The sequence below is a fragment of the Pseudopipra pipra genome, chromosome Z (genome assembly GCF_036250125.1).
Source record: "Pseudopipra pipra isolate bDixPip1 chromosome Z, bDixPip1.hap1, whole genome shotgun sequence".
In the NCBI taxonomy this organism is placed as follows: Eukaryota; Metazoa; Chordata; class Aves; order Passeriformes; family Pipridae; genus Pseudopipra; species Pseudopipra pipra.
In genome coordinates this window covers 58,432,555-58,459,280 of record NC_087581.1, presented here as the reverse complement: position 1 = coordinate 58,459,280, position 26,726 = coordinate 58,432,555, and the positions used below count along the sequence as shown (strand labels likewise).

The 26,726-nt window shown below is 39.7% G+C and overlaps 1 protein-coding gene across 3 annotated transcripts in view; it reads left to right on the top strand.

The window, feature by feature from the left end:
* CEP120 (centrosomal protein 120) overlaps positions 1–26,099 on the top strand; it is a 67,123-nt gene extending 41,024 nt beyond the window's left edge. The window contains exons 20-22 of one of the 3 annotated variants that reach the window (XM_064642636.1): positions 16,810–16,943; positions 22,288–22,391; positions 23,064–26,099. In XM_064642636.1, coding sequence (XP_064498706.1) covers positions 16,810–16,943; positions 22,288–22,369 — 216 coding nt within the window. In that variant the 3' untranslated portion in view covers positions 22,370–22,391; positions 23,064–26,099. Of the gene's footprint in view, positions 1–16,809; positions 16,944–22,287; positions 22,491–23,063 lie in introns of those variants that run through there. The other 2 variants (XM_064642637.1, XM_064642639.1) reach the window with 2 other exon arrangements.
* Positions 26,100–26,726: the final 627 nt, after the last annotated feature.

Below are 26,726 nucleotides of genomic sequence, written 5' to 3'. Positions count from 1 at the left end.
TGATAATTGTTAGGCTGTTTAACAGAAAATAGTGTCTAAATTCTGATTTGTATATTAAAGCAGTGGAATGTGTTATGGAAAAAAAAGACAAATCATTTTGAAAATGAGATGGCATTGTTTTACTTTGAATCTGAATTATTTAAGTATATAGTTACGCTATGGATCTTTACAGTACATTGTTCTTTTGGAGTGAAGCTATAACCACTGTTTCTATATCTTAGCAGTGATCCGACACTTTTAACACTAATACACTTTCAACACTGCTGTTGCATACAAGAAGCATTGTTATATCTGGCACTGAGCTTTCAAGTGTTCAATCTGTAGTTCTCCTTCACTGCAGTTTAAATGCTTCTCCCTCCATCCACCAAGATAAACCTTAATGCACAACTAAAAACAGAAGTCCTTTATCATATCTTCTAAGAGCTACTGAAGTATTTATGCCAGTTAATACATATTTACACAATTATTTATTTTGCTACTACTGTGCCTAAATGATCATGACCTGTGTCAAGGCTTGGATGGAAAGCACTAGTCTCACTATTGTTAAAGACAGAGCTGTAGAAAAGCGGCTGCATACTTAGATCTCATTTCATTTGTTTCTCCAGGGGGTTGTATTAGTAGTGTTTTCATTAGAAATGTTTTTACAGATGTCGGCTATCCAGATATGAAGTCTCTGTGGCGGAGAAGCAGTCAGGAGTTTGGCATTCAGAACAGAAAGGAAAAAAAAATCATCTTTGAGGGACTAATTTATAGAAAAATAATTTACTGACTTTCTGATGTATAAATGTGCAGTAACCCCATGGCAGCTTTAATGCAGAGTAATTGAATTCTTGCAAGTACAGTTATTTTCTATTCTTAACTTGAAGAAATGCTACAGCCTGTCATTCCCTGTCACTGAAGACTAAAATAGTCCCCATTAATAATGCTTCTGGAAAAGTGACGTCTCTTACTCTGTAAACCAGTACTCTTTTTTCCAAGCGAAATACTTGTGGTAGTTCAACAGCATTTTAAGCAATGTATGTGTTGCTACAAAAAAGTTTCTTTCTAACAACATACATAGAGAGTAGATGGTTATGGAGGTGTTTAGTGTTACTGACTATTTGAGCAAAAGGTTCCAATGCAGTTGCTGAGACATAACTGCATTGACAAGATAATATGACATCAAAATTTAGAGTGTGTTTACTGGAAGAGATGGAGTGTAGTTGGATAGTCCACAAGCCAGTATTGTTTCAGCAGTTATCATACATTGCTCATAGCTGTAAATGTACTATGAAAAAACCTGTGAAAATTTGAAAATTATGATTTACTATGACTATCATATGTTTTGTTTTACAAATGCAAATGTAAATAGGGCAGCAAGATTAAATTACTTGGTTTTGAGTTGAGCAGGCAATCAAACTAATACTTTTTTTGTAAAATTTAGGCTTAAGAGGTAGTGGTAAGTCTACAACATTTTTGTATTTGCTTAATAGTTTAACATAAAGTGAGGGTATTTTTATGTTTTGCTTTTCACATCTGGAGGTACAGAAAATAATTTTATTGATCTCATGTTAAGAGATGTTCCTTGACACCAAACCATCAGTATGTTTGCCTGAAAAGGCTATTTTTGGCAACAAAATTAATATGGTAATACAATAGGTCATCCAGATCAGGGCTGAAAAGCACCATGAGCTACTATTTGCTTTATAATTAGCCATGCGAGCAGCGAAGGTTGAGTCCCATTTGTGTCAAACATGAAGTCGACATGATGCTTCTCATCCAAATAAATAAGACAATTTAGTTAGTAGTTTGTTCTTAGAGCCAACACTGTGGGTGTGCTTTCATGAGTACCAATGCATATTTGGTGTAAACCATAGAGCCTACCTGCTGCTCCAGGAATCATCCAGGTGATGCATAGGATCTGTTTGGCCTAGATAATGTTTTTGATGCTTCTATAACAATAGTGGTTTTTACTGCAGTTTTTACAAATATGGACACAGTGATGCTTTAGATACCCTAACTTACTGGTTTATCCTGTCTCTTCTGACAGTAATGCAATTGAACTGAATGAATGGGACTAATAATGCAAAATAAATTGTATAGAGTGTCAAAAGCAAGAAAGAACACACCAGAACCCTAAGGAATTGTTAGGTGTATGCCTGTAAGAGGGCAGTACTATTTGTGGAAAAACTTGCACACCTCAGCAACATGATTATGTGTCTCTAAAGTGAGTTTTACCTGTCCCAACACCTTGCAGAGCAGATGGGCTTTTTTTTTTTTTGATTCCCCAGCTGTATCGTCTTATTGCATATAGACAGGACATCATAAAAACGATCCTAAAGTTTTACCTGAGAATAGAAATTTTTATGTTACTGATCCCATTTCATTTACTTATATCATCATCAATGCAGATGGCTTGTAAAAGCCTGAGTAGAAATAGGTAGGCTGAGCAGGAGGACATTTTAAAAGGCTTTATCTCAAACATTGTGTAAGGGAAAAGCAATGCTTTGCCATTCTGGCCAATAGCTTGTGTTGCAGTACTTCCTGCAACATAGCAAAATCTCTCCTGTATCACTCATGAAGGTGATCCCACTGGTAGGCTGAGGGTTGGACACAAAGTCTATGGTTTCTCTGCCCATCTTGGTTGTAGGGGTGTTGAGTGATCTTGAGCAGGGCTCTAGGCCTTTCCTTCCTATCAGCAAAATGAGAATAATGTGGGAAAAGCTTTTCTGTGTAACTGGTTAGCAAACTGCTGTTCGCAATCTGTGCTGGTTGCAGTTGCCTAAATGCCCTAAAAGGGGTAGATAGATTCTTCAGCAAATGAGTACAAGCTATTTACTTTGCTCTTTTATAGTAGATAAATCAATATTTCATTCCTCTGGCTAATTACCAATTCATCTGAAAGCTTTACAAAAGAACAAAAAAATACTTCAATCCTTATGTATAACTCTAATTTCTAGGGAAGTTAAGGGAGTCTAAGCTGCAGCCTTCCAAGAAAGGCTAGGTTAATCTTGTTAAGAGATTAATTAAATAAAGTCCTTCAGTGAGGGCAGGAAAAAAGGCAAAGTATCTAAAATCTTGGGCCTGCCACGAACAAGACTTTTTGTAGTATGGGACAATACTACTTATTCTTGTTCCTCTCTTGGCAAGATGAAGGTGATTCCTCATTATACTGATGCTTTGATGAATATCTAGTTAATTCTTGGTTGTTACAGCTGTATGAAAAAGAAAAGGTCAACCATTTTTTGCCATATGCTGTCTATTGAGTAAATAAGTAATTATGAGGGGTTTAGTGAAAACTTTTATAGGAAAATCATTTCATGACTTATTAGTATTGAAATACTAATAAAAGCAAATCCCTATTATCCTAACAAACATTACAGATACTGTTGGAAATGAGTCTTGAAGGTGGGGGGAGGCCAACTCTTATCAAAGTAACTCTCAGATGATGTGAAACCCACTGGCCTCTGCTGAGCAGGGTGCCTGCACCCACATGCCAAACATGACTGTGCCCATGAGCTGGTCACAATTCTCCATCCAGGTCTGGAGGTCAGTACAAAAACTCAGGGACTGCTGAGACACAGAAGGCATTGAAAAGTGAAGGAGGCAACTTTGCATCCCTGCACTTGCCCTCACAAGCAAAAGGCTATTGCTGCTGCTCACAAAACCTAAGCCTTTCCCTGGATAACAAGAAATCTCCGGTTTTTTTCGCTATAGCAGAGTTTAACCCCTCTATTTTTTTTTCTCCTTTTCCTGTTATCACATATATACATGATGATGAGAATAGCAGATTTCCCCAGCAAACAAATAAATTGAAGTTCTTTGTTTACAATAAATAATAAAAGTTTGGTACTTAAACATGCAGAGAAATGTGCTACTTTATATACTTTGTATTGAAAGCAATCTTGATCTAACAATCTTTTTTTGAATAGTAACATCTACAGAAAGTGTTTGTTTGCTTTTTTTTTAAGATAATTTTTATTCTTACTCAAGCAATCTTTCAGAAAGACCTGAGGATTTTAGTGAATTTTCTTTTTTGCTCATTGAATTAAGTCATTCGCATCATCTGCACCATTATTCCTGGATGTATCCTACCACTATAAAGTGAAGTATCTTAGCTAAAATAAATGCTTGTAGAATAACAACACAGAAAAAAAAAATAGAAAGAAAGAAAGAAATAGAAAAGCCTGCCCATGTGTTTATTTTAATTGCTGCTTATTTTACCACTCAAGTTTCAGATAAAAATGCATTTTATGCTTTATGGAATGCAATCTGTTACAGAGCATGGACAACATGCTAACTTGTGTACCACAAAATAACAAACTTGTATGAGTACAGGCAGGGCTGCTGTTTATACTGCCAGATTCAAACTTTTAGTTAGATAATTTTTGGCAGTGAAAGTGCCTAGTCTGTTACTTACACACTAGTTAATCCTGACTTAGAAAAAAATGAAAGTCCATTTAGGGCCTTTAAAATCTTAGCGTAACTTTTATACCATTGTAAGAGATGATTTAGAGTATGTCACATTAAAGACTATAATTCTTAAAATCTTTCCCCTGTTGTAGGCATTAGGTATTTAAATGCTAACACTTTTGTAAAAAAATTAAGAATGAATACTGAGTCAAACTACAAAGCAAATTTTAGTGGTCTTAGCTTAAAATTTGTTCTATTTAAACTGACAAAAGAAGAGGAAGCAGGTATTTAATGTTGTCTACTTTTTTAACAGAGGAACAAGGGCTGCAATGAAGAATAGCAGTATGAAGTAAATAGACTTCCCTATGCAGTTTAAACATATATATATATATATATTTAAACATGCTGATGAAGGAAGAAACATAGTAAACATTTGACATGGGTTTTTGGTTGGGGTTTTTTAAGGCAGAGAAACTTGCCTTATCTCACAGTGCTGTCCTTATTTTCTCGCAGCGTAGAGCAGTACTTCAGTGGCTTGGAAGCCAGATTACATAGTGTACATTTTAGTAAGAAACAAAATTCTCTTTGGGGACACAAGAGGCAACATGTAACCTGGTTCACAGTATCTTCCATTTCTAATTCTCTTTTCCTTAGAAAAAACAGCAACAACAAACAAACAAAAAAACCCAACCAAACAAAATTCCACCATCATTTGGGGGTTTCCTCATAGAGATTTCTTAAATCCTGCATTTATTCATCTAAGTCGTATAAATACATATTTTTAAAATGTCACAACCTTGACTCCCTTTTCTAACTCCATTTTTATTATCGCAGTATCTATTTTAATGGCTATTAAGCTACAATGTCCGTACCTTATCTTTGTCAGTTAATGTATCTAATTCCACCATCCCAGAGGGAATAAACCTGAAGCTAAAGCCTGCAATATATTAAAGAATCAAGAACGCTTATGCAGAACAAACAGAGGATTTAGCTTGGATAAACAGCAGAGAGCTCAGTGTCTTTTATGTCCAGAGCTCAGGACTGGATGAAGAAAATGACTATAAATCATCCCCGTGAAACAACATAACATAGATGTTGTATGTTTATTTAAAACTTTATACAATCATTTATCTGGGCTATAGCTCAGTTTCAAAAAGTGGTCTGCTGTAATGAGGTACTGAGACTAGCAGTGATCAAGAGGAAAATGATATATAGTCTTCAACCAGAATTTGCTTATGGGAAGAATGGAAAGCACTTAAGCAGACACCAAGTATCTATAGCCAGTAGATCAAGCGGGAGGATAATGCAACAGTAACAAAAACTTTGATAAATTTTTTCCTGTTTCTCTTCAAAATATCACATTTCTTAAAATGTGACATTGTTTTGAGAGCTAAGCAGACAGCAATTTATGCCTTAATTTTCACACTTGAATAAAGACTGATTTGTTGTGATTGTTCGAGGTATAACATGTTGCTCTACCAGACTTAAATTAAAAAGAACAGGCTAAATCTTTGTCTGGGCTTGCATTCCAGGGAGAAACACTTTTTAAAATACGCTGCTGGGGTTTTTTTTCTCACTTACAGCAAACACTCCTGTGATTTCATGACTGGTAATTGCTAATTTTTTTACTGTGGAAAACTGAAGAGCTACTGATGATACATTTACTGCCTAAAGGAGACAGGCAAAAAATATGGTGCAGCTTTTACTGCAGAGGCAGCTTTTTTCTCCACAACCACTTTGCACCCTCGAGTGTTACAGAGGAGAGCCTAAAGTGTCCCAGATGTCACTGTTTGGCTACAGGGTTGCCCAAGCACCCATCAGGTGCCAGGACGGGGTTTAGCCAAAACGTCCCAACTGCAAATGTGCATAGCCTGGACTGATTCAATTGTTGTGTGGGCACACTCTTGCACACGCAATTCCCACGGCGGTACTTTTTACCTTTTATTTCAATGTTCCAGCAGCTCTTCCTCAGTGGAAATGCATTCTATGACATCCCACGCAATGCTTGGCAAACTGTCTTTCACAATGGCAGCTTCTGCTGTGGCTGCAGTCACCATCCCTCTCCCTAGGTGCTGCATGCAAAGGTTTTCAAATCTGCATGACAAATCTCCTTCATTCTGAAAGGGATTTTAGGCCCCAAACTCTATAATTTTTCATTGCTTCCAGAGCTGATCTGGTGCAATTTAAAGCCTGCTCTTGGTTACCAAATTAATGTTAATTTAAACTCTCTCTGTTATCAAACTAATGTTAATTTAAGATGCTGTTACTCTAGGAGTATTATTTGATTTTGCAGGACAAGAAACGTGTTAGTAGTTAAAGAATTAACCATCAAAGAAATAGTAAATTGAGTCATACCATTTGCACCTAATTTTTTTATTTATTTATTTATTTTGTGGCTCACGAAGATGAGGGCCTGTAGAGATGCACTTGACTGAAGCACTGTATCTCCTGACAAGAATATCAGAGGGGAAACCTTTCTGTCTCTGTTTCCCCTCCACAGTTGACAGCACCCTGTAAAACAGTGCCATAAAGAGCACAGGCTCATAAATACTTCTATGCCTATGCAGCTCCAGACGTTTTCAAGCAAATATATTTATTATGTCAATAATGATTAAAAAAAAGGATTACTTATTCAATAATTCATGATGGTTTCAGAGCTGCTGGAGGCTAATACAACTCGCTTTACTTTAGATAACTTATAAATGTAGATTATTTTTATGACAGACTGAAATTATTTTCGGGTGAATATTTATTTGAGCTTTAATTTTCTTATTAACCCAACATGTACTAGAAAAGAAGATAATGATCCTACTGTCTTTCTCCTGCTGCTCCCCCAGATGCAAGTAACAATATCTCTGAGAAGAGTTTTGTGGAAGCAAGGTCTTGAAAGTTCCTCCATACCATCAACACCAGAGCAAACTCCTGTCATTTTTTTTTTGGTAGCTGAAAACATTTTGTATTTCAAGTGTCTGAGTGTAAACAAACATCTCTAGAAGAAATAGAGAGGGCTGAGTCCATACGCTCCCCATGGGAGCTGCTGCCCAAACCCCACACTTGCTCTTGCACAATGCACCCCAGGTGCCCAGGACAGCCCTGGCACAGCTGGGTCATTCCTTGTGGCCAAGACACATGAGGGATGGCAAGAGGCAGCTGGGAGACAAGATGATGTGTCAGGTGCTGTGGAGTGCTGGACACTGCCACCATCAGACCCCTCCAAACTTCATCCTCATTGGATGATGGTCTGATCCTGGTCTGCCCTTTGCCTGCACAAACTGAAACAGAAATTACTTCAATAATCTTAAAAATAGTTTAAATTACCTCTGGAGTTTCCGCATTCAGAGTAAGGAAAAGCTGAAATATCTTCTGGAGAGCAGAAGGGGCAGAAGGCAGCAGGAGAAGGAGGGATCTCTTCATGCAAAAATTTAATCCATGTTCCTAAAGCAGGCTGATTTCCTTTTCTGCTTTTCTAGATGAAATATCAAATTCAAGATATTCTGTTAAGCATGTATCTACATCCCAACAATCACAACATCTTAAGTGAGTGCTGTTGTGATGGTGTTTGAACCGTCTGAAGAAAGCATTTATTGTACACACAGGAAAATACATCAGGAGCAAGTTTAGGATGGCTTTTCTAGCTAGCTGTTGTTCAAAGTTAAATTTTACAAGCTAATCAATTTTAAATTTACTAACGATGTCTTTATGTTGAACAGGATGCATATAGTCTATACTTCTTCAATATGAAATTGCTTTATTAGTTTAATTTTGCACATGTAAAAAATGTGCAACCCTGGGAATCCATAAATACAGGCACGGTTAAAAAAAAGCTTTGCTCTAACACCAATAAAAGCCAGGAAGAAATATTTTAAAACTACAACTCTGTGCAAGTATGCAAGAAATCCACGTGGAACCTGGTTGGAGCCAGTTTCTGGGCAGAGAAGAGTGACAGAGAAGTGTGCCCGAGGTGTGCACCCTTGGCCAGAGTCGGGGTTGTCCCCAGGTGGCAGAGCTGCCACGTCTAGTCCCGAGACCCTGCAGAGCATGTGCCTAAGGACTGCCAAGGGCACCCTCCCTTCCTGCATCCACAGGGCCACCCTGAGGGCTTTCCTCCCCAGCCTGTCACACTCCTCGCCCTGGAGCCCTGGCTCCCTGCGCCAGCACGGACAGAGAGCACCCTCTCTCTTTAAGCGCTTAAGAAGTTACTTATGATATGCAACTAAATATTTAGTTGTACAGAGGACAGCTTGTCACAGACAGCTTTGTTGCTAATGTATACAAATGCTGGTATGGCACTGGCTTCCTCCCTGCGTACACAGAGCTACACACACTGACCACAGCCTAAATAACCTGATTTATTTGTTTCAGCTGTTTGATAAGTGCATCATACCTCAAACGCTACGAAACCACTTTAAGAGGATTATAAGTTTTATAATGTGAAAAGATTACCCTGAGTGTGCTGAGCAAAGTTTATATTCAGAGACTGTGCAGGAGGTGAGGCATTCACAGAGGCTGGGGAAAAAGGGCTCGATAGATCAAAAAGGGATTTTCTTTGTTGCTGTACCTCGTGTTGGATTTTTTTTCTTTCTCTTTTCTTCCATTACAAGAATGGCCCCAGAGAGCCACCAAATTGCTAACCTTATGACTCTTACACTCAGCAATGGAAATTTCAGGATCTGCACTTTTTTAAAAATGAGGAACCATCATTTCATGAGCAAATCAAGGGAGAGAAGAGTCTGAGGGTTACCTGAAGGAGGGAGCTGTGAGGCTCATCCTGAAGTGGGGATGTGGGGAGAGCAGTTCAACCCAGTTTCCCCCAGGGCTCCATGAGCGCATCACCCCCAAGCACAGTCTGCAGAGATGGCAGGTGGTCATGCAGTCTTGAGAACCTGTCCCATCACCTTTCCCCATGGTGCAGACCAGCATCCATGAGCCCCAGTGCAGCTGAGAATCCAGAGGGGTCAGCAGATAATTGCAAAGCTGAGAACGAGGCTTTGCTCTGGTCTTGAACTGACGCTGTTGTCCTCATAGCATGCAGCTTTGCTGGGCTTGATATTTGTGTCATAAAGTGGCAGAGAGGGGAAAATAATTTAACCTTTTTAACCCTTATTGTTTAATTTTTGACATATGCTCAGGGAATACCTGTAAATAGGAGGGAGGTTAATTGAACAAAATTTCTGATGTATGTTTCCACCTATCCTTTTTAAACGAATGGACTTACACGGCAAGTGTTTAATACTGTGCTCTACTAATGTTCTTGTATGAACAAGGCAATGTGGAGGTAATATGGAAAAGAAAACAGTAGTAGCAAGTGGAGGCAGTGCACACAGCATGGCAGAGGTCTGCTCATCTCAGAGGACTTTGCTCTGAGGCAGCAGACGGGGAGGGTGCCTGGGGGTTTTGCTTTCCCACAAAGTCCTCTGGGTCCTGCCTGATCTCATCCCTTCTGCCATGGCTGCATCACAGTGGGGTTCCCAGTCCCAGGGCCCCTATTACCCTCTCCCCTGCCTCCCCCCACCACGCACTTGAGCGATGTTGCTCCATTAGATAGCGTGCTTCTGCCCAGTACTGTGTAGTTCACACTACTCTGCTGTTACTAAAACAGCATTTATATTTTATTCTGTGTCCTGCGTCTTTCATAAGGGAGTTTTTATGTGTCACCAGAAAATACTGGGTAACACATTTTATTAGCCTCATGATACTATGGCCCATCAATACTTGTCAAGGCCTGATGAGATCATGCTATGATTGTTAATCAGAGCAAAGGAAGGAGGTGGAGTAGTGGGAAATACCTTTAGGAAAGAATCAATTAGAGAGAACAGTACTGCAGGTAAGCATGCAGTGTGCTTTTCAGTGTAAACAGCAGGCAGCCGATCAGCCCATCACTGATAACTTTCATTTAATAACAAACATTCCTTTTTTCAAGGAGAGAAGAAATACTGCATTAGCAGAACATGCATCTGATCAGCAAGTGGTTCTTTCAACCATTATCAGTCTCCTTAAGACCCATTATTTAGGAAAGCACTTAAGTGCAGAGCTGGCTTTAAACAGATGGAGTGTTGCTGGGACAGTCTCATTTATTCTTCCTTAGGCTAAAAGGTTTCAGCTTAAGAGCTAAGCTGAGCTCAGTTCAGCATTGATTACTCATGTGGAAGGGTGCTCTTGACTTGGGTTTTTCCTCTTCAGCAAGGACCTGTTTCCTGGAGAGGGAAGTGATTAATTTTGACTTCTTTGCATCTTCTTAAAAACTCAGAGCAGGGGCTGACCCTACTGCTGAAGTGTCACATGGGTGAGGTGAGGGATATGGCAAGACCGGTGCCACCACATAGTGATCACCAGGATGTATTTAAGCACTGTCCAAGCCTACTACTGTTGCTTTGTGCTGATAGTGCACAGTTCCTCTCTGTTGTATTTTTTGTCCTGCCCAGGGTTAGAGGAGGGTAAGCTTTTTGTGACAGAGCAATGGAGATTGAGTGGTCATATGACTTCTCAGACTGCAGCAGAAGTCTACAGCTCCAGTGCTCATGTCTCATCCCTCCAAATACTTGAGTTCCTACAATGACCCTTTAGATTGTGGTCAGTGGGAAAAGCCAAAGATACTTTGGTGACACCTTGGGTGAAAACCAGATCATTTACACAACCTGTTTTGCATACCAAGCTGAGAATGAAACAAGGTGTTCAGTGGTTTACATCCCTCAAAGTAATGCAAGTCAAGCTGATGACAGATGCCAGACTGATTGCTCAGTGCTACTGATTGCTCAGCCTAGTTAGAACTTTGTCTGGTTTAAGAAGTAAAAATATCTACGTGTGCTTTAAGTAGTACAAATATCAGTACTTTAAACTCTCCTTGCTGATTTGGTGCCATAAGGAGAAAAACTCATGCTGGCAGCATGTACTTGCAGCACATCTCACTGTACTTTTCCGAGAGGACAAATAAGACTTTATTTTAAATGTCTGGGACCAGCAGTCTTTCAGTAGGAAAAACCTAGAAATCCTATTGCACGTTTGTTAGTGCAAGGTCCTACTCTATTAGTTTGGGCCCTAGGGACATTATGTTGAGAAGCAAATGGGTGCTTAACAGTCCTAACAGAACAAATACAGAGGACAGAAATAAACCATACACAATAACACCTCCTGAACCAGCTGAATTATTTCAGAGAGTCACCAGAATTATTTTAAGAAATTCTCATAGAAAATCCTTGATCTGTTCCTTGGGGACTTTTGGCAGAAGGTACCTCATCCATGGTTAATAAGGTCTCTATCTTCACAACAGAGTGAATGGGCTCTTTCAAATGTTATATACAGGACCAAACTTGGGCCTTTCATTAGAGGGGAGGAGTAGGTTATGAAAAGTGCATTTCCCCCAGTTTAAATTAAATATATGGGCTCAGGGAATATAAAGAGAATCAAGAACTCTCAAAAAATTCCAAGTGAAAAAGCCCCAAACAAACAAACAAAAAAAAAAACCGAAACAAAACAACCAAACAACCACAAAACAGAACAAAAACAGAAATCAACCAACCAAATGATACCCCAAAACAAACAAAACCACCAAAAAACATAAACCAGCAATCATGAATCAGTAGATGCTGTTACAAATCAAATACAATTAGTTTCACTAAAAAGCACTTGCCTGTATCACTGACCAAGGGAATAGAAATAAGTGCATCTCAATGAGATGCAAATATGTTTCCTGTGACCTCTACGCGCTGCTTATCTTGCTGAGTATTCGTATTTCTCTTCTACTCTGAAAAGAACTGGAACTATGCATTTAACAATAGCAACCTACTTCCAAGGCTCTCCTGGAACAGAGGTAGTGCCAAAATCACTCCTGTGCAAGTCCTGACGTAAGTGATGACTGCTCTGGGTACGGGGACAACAAAACTGTTTAAAAGCATAAATTTACTGCCCATTGATTAGCACAATTCCTGCAGGCCCCATGAAATTTTTTTAAATGGATATCAGATACTAGATCAAAGCTGAGAAATCAAATACAAATCTGCTTTGTTCAGGGCAAAATCCTGTGTTCATAGTTTACTCCTATTCCTTGTCGAACTATTCCACTTAACAGTGCATCTGATAAACAGAAAAAATAAAAAGCACTAAATATGCCAGTTTTGGTAGAATATTTCGGTTCAGAAGGGACCATTATATCATGCAACCTCATTTTTGTATATCAGGGGGCTTTATGTTTAATCCAGCTATGCTTGGATAGGGCCCAATAGCCCCTTTGGCTGGAGAACACTTTCCTTGGCTAAAGCATATCTTTCAGAAATACTCTCAAGCTAAATTTGAGGACTTGGGTTTAGGCACTAAGCATCCTGCCTGCCCACATGCAGATCCTATGTATCCCAGCCAGGCTGATGGGAGGAGGGTTCAGCAATTCTGACAGGGCCAGATCCTGAAGCAGCTAGCAAGAGGGAGAAAATTTTTCTAAACCCATTTGCAAACAATTTTCACTAAATACTTCCGTAAACCTTCTGGGCTCTGTAATTCAACACTGGCTTTGAGCTCCAGCCTTTTATTGGCAGTGTATCTTGGCTTGATCTCATGCCTACAACACTAAAAGCCAAGTTTTGAAAATTAAACTGTTGGGTTGACTATGGGTTAGATATACTCTCAATCCAAGTACGGCAGTTCTTGAATCTGTTTGTACTGATTTATAGTGAAAACAGTCTTTCAACTTATTTTTTGCAGTTTTTCCTCTTTTTCTATCAGAATAAAAAATAAAATCAGTTTGCTTAAACTGCTTTGCTTTCTGTTTAATTCTATAGTCCTTATGGACATACGTGGCTCTGACTGTCATAAGACTGATGTTTCCAGTGCTTTTAGGTCATTCCCCATCCCCAGTCCCTCTCATGGCAAACAAGTATTTCATAAGAATAGAGTAAAAGGTGATGTAAAAAACTGAGAGTTTGTGATGGTCATAAAGAAACCGGATTACATACATCAAAAGTGATAGAGACATACTTTAGCAATCAGACAAAGATGGAAAGAGTAAAGAGCAAAGATTTCCTCCATATCTCTCCCAATCAGCAGTAAAGAGGCATGACAGTTTTTTATTTAGAACTTGCAGGTTTTTTTGTCATGGACAAGAGAACATGGTGAGAAGAAGTTTTAGTTCAATTTAGTTTGGGATTTAGTACACAGAAATCTTCACACAAGTTTGTTTTATCATCTCCGGGCCTCATGTGACACCTCCCTCATGTGCCTCCATGTATTCTGCCATTGCCATACAGTGACATTCACTTTTCATTTTGCCCTTCTCATGGACAAGAGGCAGTCACTTTGTTCCCAGCCCTCGAGCCTACTGTGTGTACTGGCACCAAATTGGACTTTCTGTGCCCTTAAAATAAAATTCAGACAAGAGGCAAACAATGAAAAATTTGCTGCCTGTGTCATGGGGTAAGGGTAGTTTAAGTCAAATAGAAGATATATGTATGTATGAAATATGTATATACATTTCTGTGTTTTTTTACTGTCTTGTGTTACTACCTTCCTTTTTGCCTGTCTAATAATACAACACCGTGTTAGTTTAAAGCTAACTTAGGAAACTATGTAGCATAAGGGACTCATAACTTTTTATTCTTCTGGGAACTTGCTGAGGCACTGAAAGTGTTCCCAAAAATAAGGTGGACAAAATGTTTGCTGGTGAGACATCACATGGCAACTCTGACATGTCATCGTACCAGTTTTCTATTTTTTTCTTAACAATTCACCTTATCTCTTGGGAAAGTTTACCTTAGAAAACTGTTGTGGGAATAGAAAGATACGTTTTTGTCTGGTAAATGGAAACATGATGTTTTGACCACTTTCCCAATCCAAAATACCACGGCAGCTCAGCTCAACTCTCCACAGTCAACCATCCTCATCAACCAGACAGGTGCTGCTCTGCTTTTGTGCTCATTTAATCTAGGATGTGTTTGCATTTCTCATTAATTTGCCAGCTCCCATTTGGAAAGCATTCTTTTACGATCGATGGAAGTCAGTCGGTAAACCTAAATATTTGCAGAGGCTATGCCTAATAAGATCATTCAGGCAGCTGTTGACATTAGTGTCACAGGGACAGGAATGCATCCTTGGGAAAAAACTCATGTACGTATGTATGTGCATAAACATATGCACACTCCTCACACACCTCTTCTCTCTTCTGCTCCTCATAAACCCTGCACCTACCAGGGCACACGTGAGCACAATGCATGTGCAATGCCGGAATATCACTGAAGCTAAAGTTTAACTTCCACATATGAATAAAACTAATGGTGCTATTTAAATACAATAAAAACTTGCAGAGCTGCACTGCCAAGTTGTGCAAGGTCACATTGCAATGTGTCGGCTGTAAAGATTTCTAAGGAGCCTGTTTTCTTGAGTAATAGCAGTTGGAGAAATGCACTTATCTGAAGAATGAGACTGTTATAGGTTTCTGTAAATCAAACCCTAGCCAAAGCGCAGTTCCTTAAAATCCATTTTCCACTTCAACACTTTGACTACAGCACACACTGGGCTAAATCCTGCTCAGCTGACATAAGTAGTCCACTCAAATCAATGCTGGCATGACTGGCACCATGTAAATGCAGAAGATAGCTTGAGTGACTGCATGCAAGGAGGACCAGGAGAGTTGGCTGCTTTCTGCACATAAATATTGGAAGTGGTACCAATTTCTCTGCTAGATAGGCTCAAGCCATGTAGGGTTCCTGTTAAACCAAGCTCATGGAAAGTGATGTCAATCTGGTAGACTGAAGCATAGAAAGCAGTGCTCCCACCTTTCAGAGTTTTATTACCTCTCCTGCACCCTCAAGCAGTGCACACCGTTAATGGGTGCCCCTGTGGTTCACAAGGGGTGATCACTGAAAGCCCTTCAAAGTGCTTTTGAGATAGGTGTGTTTTTCCCTTAAAATTTCCACTTGCAGTTGTCAGTACCAGGGAAATGAGGCTCCCATCCACCACAACTTCTTGCCACAGGTGCTCACGAAACTGGCTCAGCTTCCATCAGTTCATGGAATACTTGGGCACGTTAAAACCAGCCACTCTGGGAAACCCCCTCTTGTACAGAGCTACCACAAGAAGTATGTGCCAGCTAGGAGATTGTGTAGCAGGGTCCAAACTGAGCCCCCAGCTGGGAGGTTGTGTGGGGAGTGGGAGCCAGCTCCTGGCACCACGTGCTCCTCGGCAGGGCACCCACCACCCGCACCACAGCACATGGAGCTGCTTGGAGTGACTGCCCTGCTGGCCTACCTATAGGCTAGCGAAAAACATAGGCATCTGTAAAGTGCTTTTTACAGATTCTATTAAACACTGTTATTCACAGGAAGCCTTAGAAAAATCTAACACTACATTCGCTTCTAAGGTATAATAGATGTAAAGTCTTTTTTTTAAATCATTTTAATGCGATCATTTGTTGGGCCTTAGGGTAAAATTACATTTCACAGCTCCCTTGTTCCCATGCTATGGTAAAAAAGAGATTGATGTCTGAAATTTCAACTGTATTTGTCTTACGAATTTGTCCGACTCCCTGGAGAATAATTGTCTCATATCATTTGAAGGCTGGTAATTCCTTTGGAATGACCTCTGTGTTATAATTACAGCAAGAGTACTAGCGTGTAGCTAGGCAAAGGGAAAGTTAATGTTCTTGATTTCTAGTTGTGTTATTTTTATTAAACTGTTCCCCTTTAAAAGAAATACCTGGAGATATGGACTCTCACTCAAGAGGGCTTTTTGCAGATAACACCAGATGTCGTTTTTCCTGCAAAACACTTACATGCATTAACAATTATCTGAAGGGTGCAATGTATTCTTAAAGCCATTGTGTATTTCTGGAATATATTAGCAGAATTGGAGACTTCAACATGTCATTTGCCTCAGGATTATTTATTTTATCCCACTTCAAATGTTTTGAAATTTTTTGAATATATATTCAGCCATGGCTCATGTCACTTTTCTATCTTGATATGAGATTGAACTGAGAATAACCTAAATATGCCTTCTCCTTAGGAAAGAAAATCCTGCAGAGCTGGGAAGAAATCTAGAGAAAACTAGTGAGCAGATCAAAAGGCATAGAAAATTAGATGTGCACTTGCAGAAGTAACAAAAATGAGGATGTAATTTGGTGTACTGCTTTGTCCTGTTTGTGCTGGTCTCTGTGGACCATCAGTCTGAGCAGTGCTGGGGCTGTGTGAGGGGGTGCAGAGAGAAAACCCTCCCTGCAGCTCTGGGGGCACTCACTGACACACACAGGCACAGGGATGTAGAATTACTGTTACCATTATAACGATTTACATGCTCAAATCCTGTCTGCCTCGGCAAAGTGATAAATACCTCAAAATATTATACATTATAAGGTCTATTCTATTCTTGATTTACAAGGTCAATTACCTATACTAACTTCTCTTAATGCTGGTGGGAATTTATTTTATAAATCTTCAGCACACCCAGAAAGGACGTGGGAGCCAGTCTGGCATGATTCTTCTCTCCAGGGACACAACCAGCATCTTACTTCCTCCAACCATAGTTCTGACGCACATTTTTTGGGTGATATTTGAAGGTGAAAATGTGGTTTGGTAAGTGGGATGGGGCTGCATGCTTCATTTAAAAAGAAAGCACAGGCTCTGCTTAATACATTTACTGCATTATAGTTCTAAAATGGGAACATTCATCAATTGTTATACTAAAAACTGAGATATTATTAGTACTTGTTGGCCTCTGCCTATGGTGAAACTGTGATATCTTATAGTGCACATCAATTATTTATTAGTGGATAGGTTTTTATATATGTTATGGCCTTAGACCAGCCCGGTTATAATTCTGTGTCTAAACATTGGAACTCTCAAACATTGGAGTAGCTCCCCTTCATTATTAAGGGATAGGTATCTGTAACTGTTTAACAATGACTAAAAAAAAAAGAAATACTCCGTCCTTTATACTTCCTTCAACAATGTCCCTGTTCAATATCCTTGATCAACATCTTCCTTTGTCCAGTGAGCAAGTAACCAAAATTGTGACTTGTGAAACTGGCTCATGAATCTTTAGGGATAGCCCATATAATAACCCTGTGCTTGTAGGCAACAAGAAACTTTTGATCAAGGTTTCAGCAACTGAGTTCATCTTTATTTTTTCTCCGTATTTTCTGATAATCCTAGAGGGTTATGCCTAGTTTCCACACTAGTAACAGCAATATATAATTTCATATTTTTTGGCTGATTTAAAGCATATATGGTTTTTGTTAACTTAGGACAGGAGGGGCTCAAATTTATGTCATAAATGGCCTAGAACCTTCATAAACATATAGGCATAAAGTCACTAAAAATAAAGCTTCCCTAAGTCCTTTTAGTTAAATGACTTGATATATTTGTAAAGCAGTCTTGCATGGAGGCAGTATGTTGACAGAATTAGAGGAAAATGAGAAACTTTGTTGAAGCTTAATGAGAATTAATGTTTTGGCCATTGAACTTGATGGATATGTTGGAAAAATAGTTAAAGTGCTTGCTGTGTTAATGTCAGCTGACATAACAATTGTTTCCAGAGAACCAGACTTCTGAATCCTCATATAAAGCACTGGGGAACTTGAACAACACAAAAGAATGTAAGGTTTGGAGAGAGTGGGGGCAGGGAAAGGAAAGAAAAACATTATATAAGTTTAGCTACTTCCAGCTCATTTTTCCCCATTGAAATAATGAACATAAGGGTGTCTGAGTAGCAATCCAAGCCAAGTTTGGGACAGTGTCAAGACCAACATCTTGACCATAAGAACCATCCCGTGCATTTACCAAGCTGCACCAGAGTCTTTAATCCATGTCTATGGCCCTTCAATGAAATGAAAACTGGTTTATAAGGTGAAAGGTAATAAAGGCCTTGGGGAAAAAGCTATCCCTTGGCTAGCTGCAGACCACTCTCTTCACTGAATTCAGAGGAGCCAAAAGCAGTGCAAAGAGGCTGCTTCTGTGCATGCACAGCAGAGAGGCAGAAAGGCAGACCTCACCTATTTTTGCAGCATAAGCCTGCCACTATCCTGCTTGGTTGAGATGGAGAAGGCAAGCACTATCCCTCAGTGGATGAATCCTCAGAGCCAAATGCTCTGTTGCCCTGAAGTTTTCAGTCTTCCTCTGTGCTGTGCTTCAGGCATCAGCTTGATGGCTCCCAGAAATCTCATACCCCTTCTGCAGGGAAATTTATCTTTTTTTTTTTTTTTAATAAGTACATCATATATTTCAAGATGCTACAGAACAACTTTATTTGGTCTGGATCAACTGGTGTTTGAGCTGGCAACAGCCCACAGAGGTCCTCTGCCATAGTTATCATATTGCACACACTCATTAACCTCCCTGTATAAAATAATGAACAGAATATGCATAACATTACCAGTTTTTCCTAAGTGCAAAACCCAGAAGAATCCACAAATCAGCAGAAGAAAAGTTTACACTACTGGGGTAAATTGGAGGACAATCTATTACTATGATAATACCAAAAAGCAATAACTTTTCATTGTGAGGAAAGATGTGTTCATTCTCATACCACATATATATAGAAAACATCCTAATGATTTCCCACAGACCAGAGACTTACTAGTGGAAAAATTCTGAAAAATATATCATTTCTATCTTCTCTCTCCCACTCATTTTCTGAAGGCATGTAGGAGCCTCCATGTCATTTGCTTGGAATTGTTCATTTACTGGGGTAGCGAGGGGATCTAAACCACACGTTGTGTGCAAAGAGGAGCTTTGTTGCTGCTGTGTCAGCTTCAGTGTTCAGCTCTTGTGATCCAGCACAGCTGAGAAAGGGGTTCTGATGGGATGACTGACCCTTGGTTCCCACCCACTACTTGTGCTATGATGTGCGGAATTGTCCTTCCAGTTTATTTCAGTGACCCCCAAAGGCAGCTGTGAATCACTGTGAAGTAGAAAATGTCCTTACTGCATGTTTTTTGAAAGACCTGACCTAGTGAGGGCAATCTTTCATTATAGATTTAAAGTTTAGGTTTTAAAGCTTTCCTGGTCCCCATATATGGGAACTCAGTAGGCTGCTACAATCCCAGCATACGTATTGCTTGCATATGATGTATTTCCATCAGTTTTAAAGTAGACATTCTGGAAATTGCTTAAATAGCCACAAACTGTATTTCACAAGACAATGGCTCTGATTAGCCCCAACTGCATATATGTTGCTTTGGTCATGGAGAGTGTTATCTGTTTCTAGAAGAGCAAGGGGGTTCACCCTGGTAACTGCAGTCTCATTTCAATGACTGCTAAAATTATAGAGAAGATTATTCTAGGAGGTATTGAAAAATACCTGACAGACAATCACAGTCCTTGGTCACAACTAGCTTCATGAGTGGAAAGTCCCGTTTGTCAAACCTGATTTCCTTTTATGACAAGGTAACCCACCTAGCTGATCAAGGGAAGCAGTTCATGCAATCTTCTGGATTTCTGTAAAGCTTTTGTTACTCTCTCTCACAGGATCCTTCTGGACAAAATGTCCATACACAGCTGGATAAACACATCATATGGTGGGTGAGCAATTGGCTCACGGGTCAAGCACAGAGGCTAATAGTGAGCGGGGTAACATCAGACTGGTGACCTGTCACTGGTGTGGTTCCACAGGGCTCCATCTTGGGCCCTGTTCTCTTCAACACCTTCATAAATTACTTGGACTCAGGACTGGAAGGGATACTAAGTAAGTTTGTAGATGATACTAAAGCGGGAGAAGACTCCCTTGAAGGCAGGGAGGCCCTGCAGGGAAACTTTGACAAATTAGAGGGGTGGACAATCACCAGTCTGATGAAGTTTATGACAAGCACTGGATTCTGCACCTGGTATGGGAAAGCCCTGGATATATGTACATACTGGGGAATGAGATGCTGGAAAGCAGTGCCACAGAAAGAGACCTGGGGATCCTGGTCAATGGCAAGTTAAATGTAAGTCAGCAGTGCCCTGGCAGCCAGGAGGGACAACTGTGTCCTGGGGGGCATCAGGCAAAGCATCGCCAGCCAGTCAAGGGAGGGGATTGTCCTGCTCTGCTCTGCACTGAGGCAGCCTCACCTCTGTGTGCAGTTTTGAGTAGGACTTATATGAAAGATATAAAGCAATTATAGAGTGTCCAAAGAAAGCCTATGAAGATGGTGAAGGGCCTTGAGGGGAAGTCGTATGAGGCAGCAAGCCTGGTTACAGCAGCAAGCCTGGTTAAGTTCAGGAAGTGTTTGGACAATGCTCTGAGGCACGTGGTGTGATTATTGGGCTGTCCTGTGTAGGACCAAGAGCTGGATTTTGCTAATCCATTGTGGGTCCCTTCCAATTCAGGATATTCTATGATTCTATGATTTTTAAGCCCCTTTGCAGACCTCGTCTTAGAAGGGTTCATCTGCCCTGTCTCCAGCTTGTCCATCTTTCCTCACATAGAAAATATGAGAAAAACACGAGTTTCTTTCCTTGCACAGTAAACAGACTGCTGTAGGACCAAGCCCTACGGCAGCCTTGCAGAAATCCCATTACCGAATGGAAGATCATTCCTGCTTGGCAAAGGTTCTGCTGAACATCACACTGCCCATATCTTTTCCCATGCTATGTATTTGGTACAGGTACACAGCCACACTTATGCCCATGATCCCTCTTTCAGATGTCTAGTGGCAGCTATGATGTTGTTAGCCTTTGAGGCTGTGAGTTCCCCAGGCTGCCATCTCTCTGAAGGGAGAAGTTTAGGAACAATTTAGATCATAGAGCTATCATAAAGCTTTCATCAGTCAATAAAACAGGCTTTCCTCTTCATAAAAAACGACTAAAATTTCTTTGTCTTATAAAAAGAAAATTGATGCTGGAACCCTAAAAACTTTGTCTGAACTTTTATTCTCTTTACTTCTCTTTTCATTTCCTGTTTTTCATTGTGGTGAATGCTTTCATTAGAGCTTTAATGCTTTTTGATCCATTTATGGGTGAGGTGTCTCAAATAACACCTCCATGTTGCCTATCTCCATTTTCTACCAGCAGGTCTCCGTGACCTCTTAGGAACTGTGAAAGGGATGTCTTCATCAGTCTTCTACTTCTTCCAAAGGTAAGGAAGAACATGAGATTAGGCGTGGAGAAAAATTGCGCTTCAAAGTCCTCTACCATTTTAAGGCCTCTTCAAAGAGTATCAGGAGTAGTGTACATGCTGAATGACTTTTTTGCCATCTTTGCAAGCAGAAAAACATTGTTTCTGTGAAGAGCTTGCACCAATATCATCACAAAGTACTGCAGCCAAAACACAGAGCAGGCGCAATATTTTTCTATTTTCAGTTAATTTTTCCTGATTTTCTCCTTCCCAAGTGGAAAGCAGAAGCAAATTGTCACTCCTGGCTGAGCCCCACCTTGCCTCATGCCTGCAGAAATGCTGGTGATTTCACTGCTGAGGCTGAAGCCCCAGCACCAGCCACAGAGTGCATAGATCGTGACTGTCCTATTGCATGAAGGCATTATTCAGGAAATATTTAGCTGTATTTTCCTGATATTTTTATGCTGGCTAAGTTTTTTTCAATTTAAATCTTTCTTGGTAGAAAGGCAGTGTTTATACTTGCTTGTGTTATACCTGGCAGTTGAGTGTCTGGTACTAATTGCCAGCATTCAAGTATTAATACAGGAAATAATGACAGGAAAGAGTTACAGAGATATTCCCCAAGGTGCTGCTTCATAGGCAAGTCAGAGAGCCTTTCGTATGATTTGATCACTGTAATATATTCATTCAGCATTTGTTGACACATGGGTATTTCCACACAAATCCTACTCTGAGGTTTACTGCCATAAATATTTTGAGACTATCTGTCAAGAAGATATCTGAAGAAATCAGAAACACAGGAAAAAAAAAAAGAAAGAGAAAAATTAATCACATAACTTATTCACCACGAATAATTTGGTCTACTCCATCTCTATCTCCGCACAGGCAATACTGCACAGCAGTTGACAGCTCTGGGTTGGTGACAGTCAGGAAATCAGTTCTCTACAGCATTGTCCTCTTCCCATGACTCAAACTTTTACAATTTAATGGTAAGAGATTTTAAATTATTGCTGGACAGTTGATTGAAAGTTGCTGTACCTGTTCAAAATGTTGTAAGTAAAAATTGATGTGATTTTGAAAATGGAGAACTATTGTATGAAACTCTTTAGCACCAAGAGAGCTTTCTGGACTATGGCCATAAGCTGCATTTGCTCAAGTCAATTTTGCATTAATCAGTGTGCCTTGAAGATTACGTCCTATGTTTTTTTATTTAGTGGGTCATATATTTTAAAAAGTGCCTTTAAGTGTTTTGATGAAACACATTAAAAATCCACTGTAATGCTTAGGTGCCTGGCAGTTTTAATATATAGCAGGTACATTTGCCTTTGCAGTTTAAATAATCTGGAAGAGATGCTTCATTATTTATTTTTAAATTTTATCACCAAAGATCCATAATATCTGAAAATCAAATTTATAGTACTTGTCTCCAGTATCTTCAAAAATATTAATGAATGTTTTCCAGTCACTCAACAGCAAAATCAGACTTTTAAATGAAGTTTTCCAGCTAGGAATTATATAAATGATCTTCCAGAAGAGCATGAAAAGTAGTACCATGCTATCTTTTTTCTACCTATAGAGCCCACAGACAAAAAGTAGTCTAACTTTCAGCAAAAATGCGAAAGTCAGACCATGGTGTATTCTGATTTTCTAAATATTCACAGGTCTGATGCTTTCTCTATGGCCTGTCTGAACATTTTTGGTCATAAAATACAGCTAGACTTTTCCCAGTAACCAAACTTCATCTGAACTTTGAAGTTTTTTGTGAAGAAATCTGGCTGTCATGCATGGGCTGCTGTCAGCAGAAGCACTTTGCCATCTCACCTCCACTTCTGCGTGAAAAGGTGAGTATATGAATAAAGGTTTTAGAGTTCGACCTTCCATTATAGCTTAAGTCCTTTAAATAGACAAATGACAAGCACAAAGCAGTCTGCATGTGCTGTTTTAGCCAGTAAAAAGCTCTTGACACCTCACATTGGCGCAAGCTGGTGATACTTTACCACAACTCTCCTGTGCCCTGGCTCTGCCTTACTCTGACCCAGAAGAAAGTAAATTTTCTGCCTCAGGCAGCAAGCTGCAGAGGCATGGATGGATCTCCTGAGAGGGCCTTGGAAGTGGCATCTCTTGGGGCATGGCAGAGCTGTGTGAGCACAGGAAAGGAGCAAAAGACCAGAAGCAGCAAAATGAGAGGTATACTTGGGTCACTGTTTAGCAGAAATCCAGACAGTTGGTTTTTTTAGGGCTCTCCAAAATAACATTTTTACAGGGAGAAGTCCAGCCCAAGATCCTGCAGTAAGAGCTGCCTTGTCCATGTCCTAGAACTGTCTGTCTGCTGAGCTGAACTCCTGTAGGGAGGAAGCCTTCTCCTGCTATGGGGCCACCATGTCAGGGAGAAAGGATGGCTGTAGCAGTACACACATTCTAGAGGCCAGGATGGAAGGACCCAAGCTGTGAATATGAATATTCACAACAGTTATACCCACAGCTAAATGTAAAGGACTGGCTTCAGCTCAGTCTAGGATTTGAGCACATATTTTGTTTCAGTGCTAGTCTATCCAAACTAATTTGTCCATCTCTAATAATTTTGCCCACTGGGCTCCATCTCACAGCTTTTAATCTTTATTCAGGCTATAAGCCCATTGACCTCAGTAACAGCTCTGCCAGGATAAAGATTGAATGAGGACCACAGGATTCAGGCTGAATATCTTGAATACCATTTAGATATCATTTTCTATATAAAGATCTCCAAATTTCTTTAAATAAAACCATGGAGAAGTGGGAGATGATAACATCTTCAGTGTTATGATTCAGAATAATCACTTCTCAAATGTACATGTGAGGTAGAAGACAGAAAATGAACCTTTTGAAAGAAATACAGTCTACATAACATACTGGGAGTGGTCAATGGGTAAACAAGTTCTGGCAGTGGTGAAGTTATGTGAATACACAGGAATTATTTACTACTTTCCTCTGAGTAGAAGCAGGACCACACAAATACAGGCCTGTCACAAATATATATGTAGGGAATGATGACTCCAATTCATTACATTTAGTGGGATTCCATGTGTTTTGCTGGGCTGCTGACCTACTGCAACAATATTAAAATGCACTGGGGTGCATTTTTTAAATTACAGAGGAAAAATGAGAGGAGCCTTTAAAAGACTTTGCCTGTACAGCCAAGTCCACACTTGGTGCAGCTCTCTGAGGTTATGCTACCAATAAGGTTGAATAAAGTCTGGGACTGGAACAGACATGTTCACTGACTGCTGTCCTATGGAAGTCATATAGCAAGTTTTATAACCTGTTCTCTAGCCATATTTGAGTTACTCTAATTTTGCATTATTGTGCAGTTTCACATTATTTCCCATGCCCAGCTGTTAGAGGTTTTCCTGAGCCTGGTTGCTGTTTGTTAAAAACAGAGGAAGTGTGCAGTGGTTCACACAGGATGGGACAGGAGAAAAGATGAGAGGGCTGCAGACAGGGGCTTTACAGAAATTGAATGTTAAAGCTGGAGCACTAATAAGCTTGAGCTTCCTTATCTTGGCCAGCTCTAAAGTTGAAATTTGTGGAGTTTTCTTGGCCTTCCATCTAGATCTGACCTATCCTCTGAGAATATGTAGATATTTTTGGCTTTTTTAGAATATACTGCACAGATCAGAGATCAGAAAAATTACAGCTGGCAGAAACCTTACCTCATTTATTCTGTCTGCCTTTCTGTGAAGGATCGTTCCCTGGAGTCTGCTTTTGTAGCATTCATAACACAATCTAGAACTAGTGAAAAGGGGAAAGTTTGTCCAGAGAAGTTTGCTATTTAAGGGAAGAGGTTGATTTTTAGTTGGTTGGTTGGTTGGTTGTTGCTGCTGTTTTCTTTTGTCTGGATGAAACACACTAGAATTTAGACAGTTGTCCCTCACCTCTCTGTATACCTTGGTACAGGAGATTTACATAGCTATTTATTTTTATGATAACCTGTGTTTCAAACAAGTCTGAAGGATCTGTTAACCACTATCTGAGCTGATTTTCACCTCAGGTAAGAATTAAGGGCTACTGCATGACATGTATATGGTGCATCATAATAGAGTCTGTAGTTTAGTATTTGCACTGCAGTAGCGCCTCCCCGTTCATCTGAATATAAAATCTCATGTGAACAGTCTCCAAAAAAAATTATAACCCTAACACAGCAACAGTTTTCAGATAACATAATGTGAAAAGAAAAAACTAAAAAATCCTCAACAACCAAAACACTTTAAAGAACCTCCAAAGTGCCTGCAGATGTTCTGTCTTCTGACTTCTAGGCCACTTGGACACCACAGGAATGCAGCAAGACTTCAGGTGAGCTCTCATAGTGCCTATCCAAAAAGGGATATTGTAGGTGGTAGAAATCCCTTAGGGAGCCTGGTTGCAGTAGGTGCCTTCTCCCTGCTTTTCACACCATGTGGAGTTTGCAGGCCCAGCCCTCTGGATCCTGCTTGGAAAACGTGGCTTACAAAACAGCAGACACTTGGTCTGACTGGGCTGAAAAGGGAAGTGACTATGTCATATACTCAGAGAATTGTATTAAACCTCCCTTTTGCTAGGATAAAACTGAGAAAAAAAAAAAAAAGAAAATAGCCTCTATATTTCTCATATTCAGAATTGCCATTCCATGCTTTACAAATTGCATGAACCCTGTGTTGTTTTTAACAGGTTTTTAACAGGTGTGACTCTGCTTCATTAGCTGGTTTCTTCACTTATCAAATTTACCTGTTCTTAGCTTAGTATTGAAAGCAATTCCAAACTGTGAGTACTAGTTAATCCTTCTCTCTGTACCACATCTGGTATTGCTTAAGGTTATACATAGGCTCTTAGCAGAGTTATTTTCCTTTCTGCAGTACAAAATGAAACATATTGATTGTAATTTGTTTCCACTCCCTTTTATTTTTTTTTTAATCAAAACTTGGAAGAAAAGTATTCAAAGAGTATTTTTCTCTATTTTTTTTCTTAGATTTTGCTGCAAGCTAATTTATATGAAAAGTACCCTTGAATGAAGGCAAAAGGATAATTTTCATTGTGATTTTGCCAAGCGCATGTTTTCCCTTATGAAAATCCTCTAATAATCTCAAAATATTGGATAGAGATCTTACAGTTAGGGCACAGAGTATAAATCCAAGCGTCCCTCAGAGTCCTGTAGCGTTATGAACCAATCTAATATTGGGGTTATCACAATGACTTTATGAAGCTTGTGGATGGCTTTCAATAAGGTGGACTAAAGGCCCTGAGTCAGGAAATGCTGTTGTCTTATGGACAAACAGGTACAGCTGCATAACTCTGAGAACATGTAAAAACTC